An 8,252-nucleotide genomic window follows, 5' to 3' on the forward strand; every position below is an offset into this window, starting at 1 on the left:
TTTTAGCCCAAAAGGAGAGAAGACTACGCAACCAAATGAAAGAGGCTTGGATTGCTTGAAAACTAAAATATGAATACATTGACTTTTAGCAACTGCTCACAGTCTTAAGGCACACTTAAAACCGGACTAGGTAAAATCAGACGGGCGGAGTTTGTTCTCACACTTGTTCCGTAGGACTAACGATAACCCCGCCCGTACGGCACACTGCGCGCAGAAAAAGGAGCGCTTCAGATACACGTGACGTTTCAGACCAGACTAGCTGTCTACGTAGAATTGATTTGGGACGTCGTCGCGAGCCACCCTCAACCGAAAAGCTAACAGAATAAGTGGTAGGTGCTGTCGTGCTCAGCGTCATTAACATGTTGATTTTAACCATTTGATTAACGCCAACCCAAGCCAAGACCGTCAACGTGTTTAACGTTGCTCTGCGCTAGTTTAGCGTGGTAAGACATTGCAAGCGCCAACATCAGGATGCTAACGTTAGCGTACATGAAGCCTGAATCCTTGGCAAACAATTTAAAGATTTCGCTGCTAATAAATTAACTTCACATCGATTTTAAGTGTGTGTACAGTTGCAGACCCTTAGTTTACATCGACAGAGAGAGCGTTGGAAACTGTGGCGCCTAATTTCTTCCTCGTTCTCCAGGCGGAGTGCTGTTAAGCAGCTCATCGCTCAGTGCTGCTTGGGGATCTGGTGGCTGTGAACGTTACTGCAACAACACTGATATTAAGCAATACGGTTCGAGAGGCAGTACTGTATCGTTCAATAATGTACTGTTCAAGAGTGTTGTTAGGCAATGTCAAGCTGGAAATGACAACTAACGGTCGCGCAATTTAAATCTACCTGTTATTTTGAGTGCGCACTGATATGGAACGCTGGTTAATGTACACAGGCTGTACAGTACTTTATTGTCTGAATAACCCCCCTCCCCTCCGTGACTCACTCTCAACCAATCAGAATGCTTGATTTGATCGACTCGTATTATATTAGTGCATAGGCCGCTGAAATTGAGCTTCAAACACATCAGTGGCAGCACTAAAGAGAAGCACACTGGTGGGCAACAGAGGAAGAAATTACGCCCCATATTTGAGTTGACGTGGGTGGTATCGACTTTAATCAAACACTGCCCCACATTACGCCGGAGTAAGTCACGTTTTCATTACTTTACGTAAGCCTCACGTCGACGCCAAGTCTCCTGAACGGTTGTTGTGTCTATAATACCTGCCATCTGGTGTAGGTTTACAACTTTCTGATATTAAATATTTGAGCAAGCAATAATAATGCCGTCTGCCTGGTGTGAAACTCGCGTAACGTTATCAGCTGCCCTGGTGAAGTGGTTAAATATAGCACACTAGGGACAGGCGTATTCAAAATACTGTTACAGATTTATGTCCTCGTTTTGAGAGATCTCAGCTGGCCTAACGCTCTAGCTGCAGTTGGATATGTGCATTACTGTTACTGACTCTTGAGTGACTTTGAGTAACTAGCTAAAACACATAATTTCCCTTGACAGTCTGCAGCTTCAAAAGTTAAACTTGTTATTGTTTCCCTTCAGATAAATGTCTTCTCCTACTCAAGCATCTGATGATGAGGTGGAAGAAATAGAGTTTGTATCAGTAAGTAAATATGTGGACTCTATCTTTTACATAAATCAATAGGTTCAAAGTATGAGAGGGCAGTTGCATTTGTTTACTTTCTGTCTTTTGACATTGAGACAAATAATTGTGCAAAAACCTTTTGGTCTAGCCTGATAATCAGCCAGCCATTTTATTTAAATAATATATTTATCAAGTTTGATTTGCTGAACAAATGCTGCTGTTCCATATATTATGACTGTGATCCAGACATGGAGCACCTCTGTTGTCATGGGCATGTTAACATTTTGACATTTTTGCAAACTTCTATGAATCTATTAAATGTGTGTTCTTATAAATCTGAATGACATGGTGTCTCGTACTTTCTTCAGGAGGGCCGTGACAGAGCAGTATTAGAATGTATTGATCTGCTGAGTGATAATGAGGATGAAGGGTGTTCATCTTTCCCAGGCACGGTAAGTGGCTGAATGGAACATCTTTTTACTATATACTAGTGTCTGTCTAGAGTTTTCTGAAATTTTGCACTGCCTTTTATTCCGCTGTAGATTGAAGATAAAATCACTCGCCATAAAGCGCATGTTACATCTACACTGGACAGGCTAGCACACCAGGTTGCCCGAGAAAAAAAGGAAAGATCAGATAAATGTAGAGCATTCAAGGTAAGTTTGCTTCAATATCATGTGAGCTGCTGACATTTGTTGCCTGCTAGACTAAAAGTAAGCTATTGCATTTTTAGAGATCTGTCAAGCTTTGTTTAAACTCGCCCTTAAAGCTGTAGCACCAGCGTGCGTGTGCACATGTGCGCTCGTGTGTGTGAGAGAGTGTGACTTTGAGAGTGACAATGTATATACATACATACATACATACATACATACATACATACATACATGCATGCATGCATGCATGCATACATACATACATACATACATACATGCATACATACATTCATTTTGAACGAATCCTTTTTTATTTTGAACGAATCCTTACAAGGACTTGCGAGTAACGAGTCCTCTCAAAAAAGATTTGTTCATTTTCTCGTGGCCGCGCATTGGGACTTGTATAGGCTCAGCTAAGGAAACAGAAATGATTCGTTGAATGCAGGTCACGCGGAAAAGGATCCAAAGACTTGTATCCGGCAGATGAGCAAATCATTGATCCAAAGACTTGGTTGGCAGAAGAACGAAACGTTGATCCAAAGACACGCTCAGGATGTGAAAGATTTGTTCATCTGCCGGCGTCTTTGGATCATTTTTCAAGTGACCTGCATCGGTTTAGTAGAGGAAACAGTTAACTTATTCCATTTCGCATGACTGCTGTTTTTAGTATAGAAACGTGAATTATATTTGTTCACTTTACATTTACACTTACAGTTTAGTGCAGTGTAATTGTTTGCCGTGATAATTAAATGGAGGTGTAATAATGACAAACTGTCATGTTGTACTGTATTTAATAAAGGTTTTCTGTAAAAAATGTGATCCGCCACACAAAAGCAAAATGTTTTCTTCTTCTTCTGCCAACCGAGTCTTCGGATCAATGATTCGTTCTTCTGCCGGATACGAGTCACCGGCAGAAGAACGAATCATTGATCCAAAGACTCGGTTGGCAGAAGAACAAAACATTGATCCAAAGACACGGTCAGGAGGTGAACGAGTCGTTCATCTGGCGGATACGGATCTTTGGATCGTTTCTCACATGACCTGCATAGGCTCAGGAGAGGAAACAGAAATGATTTGTTTTGTTACTTTACTTTTTACTTACAGTTCAGTAATTGTTTGCCTTGATAATTAAATGCTAGTGTAATATTAAATGACCATTTCAAATAATCTAAACTGTCATGATACATTTTAATGCTGGAATTTCATGAAGGAATTTATCTCCCCTTCTAGATAGATTTCACGATAGTGCCACCTTGTGGACAAAATGCATCGAAAACAAACAACTGGCATTAGAATGAACAACTCTGTATATCATCATACTGTATGTGACTTAGTTTAATAGACACAGTTTAATGATAACTCTGTCTGCTGACATTTCCTCTATAAGGCAAGTGTTCTAGTGTCTTTCATCTCTTTTTATGTGTTTTTTTTTTTTTCTTTTCAGGAGAAGCAAATCTTGCAAAGAGCTCATGGACAGCAGGAGTTGGCCTTTAGCTCTCCAAATGGAACTAATCGGGAAGCAAAGCACTGTGTGGACATGTGGTTAAAGATGCCAGGTACATTTTTAACCTTCATCTGAAAGCTGTTGGATAATCACTAAAATTGTCACTTGTCACAGTCAGTGTTGGAGTTGATGCAAGCCAGCAGAGAAACTTTTGAAGCACGTTTATATCATGTACTGTTGGATGTCTTCTACCACTATACTAAGTTTGTCTGCTACAATTGATTCACTTTCTTCACAGGGATGACTGAAATGTAATTTTGTCTCAAGAGCTTTAAGCCCACCAATGACAGAGCAGCCTTTTACAGGGATATTCAATGTTGTGTCAACTTTTCATACTCTTTCATATTTATGCATTTGTATTTTAGGTATTAAACCTGGAGCGATCACTACTGGCTTTGGAAGAAGACAAAGACCTGCTTCTTTTCCCAGAAACCATTCCACTAGACACACTTGTCCAGTGGTCAACTGTGGTCGAGTTTATGACAATGCACCCCTCCTTGAAGGCCACTTAAAAAGGTAATCCTCTTTTGTTCATTTCAGTGTGGGTGTAATACTTTTTCAACATTGATTGAAGTGGGCAAGATTCAATTCAAAGGGCTGTGCAAACACAGCCCTTTATTCAAAAAATGATCTTGTGTGTAGGTTTGATCACTCGCCTTGTGACCCAACCATCAATCTTAAAGGATGTCCATCAGAGCTCTTTGCCTGTGTTGCCTGTGGTCAACATTTTCAGACTGAAGAAGCATGGAGGAAACATCTTGAGTCCAAGGTTAACACACTTTTCTTACTGTGTCTTTGAATTATTTATTGATTTAGTGTTTACAACATGCATTTGAAAGCTATTTACCGACAGTAGTTTATAAATTATAAAAAAAAAATCAAAGATGTTTGATCACTAGGCGTCTTCATCTGCTGCTGATGGTCACAGCACCTCACAGACATATCAGTGGATTGTGTGCTTTGCCTGTCCTGCCTGCTACTTCCTCTTCAACCTTCGAGATGAGTGTCTTCAGCACATGTCAGCCAAAAACCACTTCACAGAGTCACTCTCCATGAACGGTAAGGTTTATTGAACACATTTCAATACGTCTTTATTACAACCCCAGTTGTGTCTTTAAAGAAAGTGTTCAAGAAGTATGAAATGAGCAAGATCAAGTGTACCTTTTTTACTTTCTCCTCTTGTTAAAGAAACCAAAGGAAGACCACTGCCCGTTCCTGTCTCTCAATATGTGAAGAATCGTCTCATCAGTTGGTGCAAAGATGTAACATTCAATGTCCGATGCTCTTTATGTCACAAAGTACTGACCTCACATCAAGCCGCTCAAGCTCACTTTAAGTAAGTTGAATTGTGATTAATTCAGTGCATGTGTTAAAATCTTTTCATATTACATGTTTGTACAACAGATTTTTTTGTTGTTGTTGTTTTCCTTTTTTTAGTGTGCAATGCAGACAGGGCTGTGCAGTGGCCAACGCTGATAAAACAGTAGTGCAGGTAATGAAACAGATGCAAGTGCGAGGGCAGTGTTCTCTCTGCTGTAAAATCTTCAACAGCCAAGCTGAAATTGAGAGGCACAGAAAATCGACCCAGCATGAAGTGGAGGTCAACCAAACTATGGAGAAAGCCCTCCTTCAGCACTGCAGGTTTGGGGAAGTTCACCCCACCCACAGGGCTAGAGGGACACAGAGGGAAAGACAGGCCGATGGCCTTGAATCACCTTTAAAAAAACGAAATAAGGAGAGCGATTGTGAAGAATTTTCCTCCAAACGGAAGAGACAGAGTGTGAATGGCAGCATCAGCAGAAACTTGGTAACCGCTTGGTTTTGCGAGTGTGGTATACAGTTCTCAGAGGAGGCTACAGCCACAACGCACCTCTTGGCTGTGAACCAAATTTTCCATCAGTGTGCCGTGTGTGGCAAACGCATGGGAGAGGCCTCAATCACCCGCCTGCATATGAGTCGCTTTCACGGGGGCGCTCATCTCTCCAACTTCCTCTACTACTGCTGCAAGTGCAAATTGGAAATGCCCCGGTATGAAGACATCCTGTCGCACGTGACAGAAGCCCACAGCGGACACACCTACTTAACTGAAAAGGACGTGCCCATGGAGCTCGCCAAAGTCATCGACGCAAAGCCGTCCACAAGCAGAGAAGCCGTCCCACATTCATCCTCCAAGCGCGGAGTCCCGCAGAACACAGTGGAGACCTCTTTAAAAGCAGAGACTTGGATGTGCAGGATGTGTGAGGACACCTTTGATTCGGAAGGGGAGGTCCGCAAGCACTGCAGGGATGTGAGCAGTCACAGCTTTCAGAGATTCATCTGTGGACACTGCCCGCAGAAGTTCTTTAAAGAGTCCACTGTGCGTAGACATTGTACGAATGAGCACGGCGGGAAGATCAAGAGCTCCTACTTCTGCGGCCTCTGCGACAGCATGCTGTTTGAATCGGAGGGCGAGTTTTTGGAGCACTACAAGAGTCTTCACAGTAAAGACTACTACTGCATGGACGATGTTGAAGTTGTTCAGCCGGCTGCTGCTGAAAGCGCCCGTCTGGTTACATGTCCATGCATGGGTTCAGAAAAGAGGAAAGTGGAAATGAAAGCTACATATACACAATGCATGAGGAATCTGTCCGCTGAAGGAAAATGCCAATATGTGTGCGCTCATTGTGGCGCAACTGTGCCTTCCTTTGCGCAAATGAAGACCCACATCCACACAAAGCACACCGCCTTGAACCTGGACAAGGCCTTTGGCGTAGAATGCAAAGCTTGCCAGGAGAGTTTCTCGAGTGTACCAAGTTTCCATACACACTATCACTCCCGACACTGTGCACTGGAACCTTGCACCAATTCCAGGACCCGCAGTGTGAAGGCAGAGCCCACCGCTGTAAAAGGGCTCAGTGCTATGGAGGTCTTACCAAACACCCATGGTAAATCAGTTGCATTTATTTACATTTATATCTACGTTTGCATGCCACATTTAATCAGGTTTTCATTTTGTCATTTCAGAGATTGAAGATGAAACAATAAGTTCAAACATGGATCTTAGCAACAAACAGAGTGAAGCATGTGAAAGTAAGCAATAATAGATGCATAACTCACGCCACGTAGCAAAATAGATAGCAAGCAAATTGCACAGCTTTGCTTTACACATAGAAGCGTTATATAACATCATGGTTGTGCTTGTGCTTTGATCAACCTCGAATATATCAGTCACTCATTTATTATGATCTCCTTCAGATGAATCAGACGATGAGATGAACTGCGAACCGTCTTTGAGTGCAGAAGAAGAAAGAGAGTCAACAGGTATGTGTTTACCGTTTGTGGCCAAGCATGTAATGTTCAAGTTGTGTAATTTACTTCTGCCTTAGGTAACAACTGTGTACTGACAGTAATTTTCCAGTTATTACATTTTACTGTAGAGAACTTAGTCTGATAAACACTCATTGTATGCTAGCAGTTTTTTTAGCAACTTCAGTTTTCTGTAAAAGCACAATATTTTGTACACAGTTGGAGACGATTGAAAGCTTCCGTATATTTTGCTGTGCTTGTCAAGGTTAAAAGATAAAATGATGTCATTGGTCAGGTTTCAGTTGTCTTAAATGTGCTCGTCAAGATTAACCTAAAGACAATAAGTTTAGTCTTTTTTTAGTGATGTATACAATGCAGGAGCTTTACGATAATATACATTCTAAACACAAGCATGCTTTAAAAGACGGATCAAGTATTGCAATAAAATGTGAACGTATGGAGAAAAGGCACAAAATGATTAGTTAAATGCATTTTCCACAGCATAGTTGTGATGGTGCCATGATTCGCAGTGTTTTATTTGGACAAACTGTAACTTGGATTATTTTTATATTCTGCTCCTCTTTTATAGAGTTGGAAGAAGCTCTTAAAAGAAGTCTTCTGGAGTTTTGAGGACATGGTTTGATTAGGTCTTTTGCGTGACCCAAATACGTATCCTCAGACTGAGATGTTTTGTACCAGGTATTTGTGTTTAAAAATATTTGAAATAAATAATTGCCATTTGACTATTTCTTTGTTTTTAATTATTTGTAAATGTATCAATGGGCTGACATGATAACACATCAATACTGGGCATTCCCAGATCATACCAGGAGGTTGGTCTGTGGTTTTATGTCCTCTGTTGTGAAGACTCAACACGCTGCTGTGTCGCCCTATGTGCTATAGATGGCCTCGATGACACTGCAAAATGCCGAGGCTGAACTTGTGACCACACTGCATATCCAATTGCAGTGTCTGTTTTCATTGCAGACTTCACATCCAGTGTCTCGTTGGCATAGCAAGGAGCAGGGCCAACCTTTGTGTGTCGAACTGTTTCAGTGCATCCATGTAACTCCTGATGTGATGGAATATTAGTCCATTCCTCTAAAATGCAGCAGAAACAGTGGAAGTTTCTGTTAATCTGTCAGCAACTATTTGACTGTTAGTTTCCTCGTGTTCTCGTCATTAGGTGATTGACTTGTTCCCTTTGCATA

The 8,252-nt window shown here is 41.4% G+C and overlaps 1 protein-coding gene across 3 annotated transcripts; it reads left to right on the forward strand.

The window, feature by feature from the left end:
- Positions 1–224: 224 nt before the first annotated feature.
- znf451 (zinc finger protein 451) lies at positions 225–7,784 on the forward strand. Of its 3 annotated transcripts, none has more exons than XM_068567232.1 (13): positions 225–329; positions 1,557–1,617; positions 1,968–2,051; positions 2,142–2,255; positions 3,697–3,808; positions 4,122–4,272; positions 4,399–4,525; positions 4,656–4,815; positions 4,945–5,092; positions 5,194–6,680; positions 6,760–6,825; positions 6,991–7,056; positions 7,631–7,784. In XM_068567232.1, exons 2-13 carry the CDS (start codon positions 1,561–1,563, stop codon positions 7,669–7,671), a joined length of 2,613 nt encoding a protein of 870 aa, XP_068423333.1. In that variant the 5' UTR covers positions 225–329; positions 1,557–1,560; the 3' UTR covers positions 7,672–7,784. The 3 variants fall into 3 exon arrangements, with proteins under 3 accessions (XP_068423333.1, XP_068423336.1, XP_068423334.1); XM_068567233.1 differs by lacking the exon at positions 225–329 and adding an exon at positions 988–1,144; XM_068567235.1 differs by lacking the exon at positions 6,760–6,825.
- Positions 7,785–8,252: the final 468 nt, after the last annotated feature.

The sequence above is a fragment of the Clinocottus analis genome, unplaced genomic scaffold, assembly GCF_023055335.1.
Source record: "Clinocottus analis isolate CAN_PGR_092001 unplaced genomic scaffold, fCliAna1.0.p SCAF_8, whole genome shotgun sequence".
Taxonomy (NCBI): domain Eukaryota; kingdom Metazoa; phylum Chordata; class Actinopteri; order Perciformes; family Cottidae; genus Clinocottus; species Clinocottus analis.

What these genes read in the sequence shown, in the direction of transcription:
- znf451 (XM_068567232.1), top strand. Translation starts at nt 1,561, where the DNA reads ATGTCTTCTCCTACTCAAGCATCTGATGATGAGGTGGAAGAAATAGAG. An exon ending in GCCGCTCAAGCTCACTTTAA is followed by an intron (nt 5,093 to 5,193) that starts GTAAGTTGAATT and finishes TCCTTTTTTTAG; the next exon opens with TGTGCAATGCAGACAGGGCT. An exon ending in AGAAGAAAGAGAGTCAACAG is followed by an intron (nt 7,057 to 7,630) that starts GTATGTGTTTAC and finishes CCTCTTTTATAG; the next exon opens with AGTTGGAAGAAGCTCTTAAA.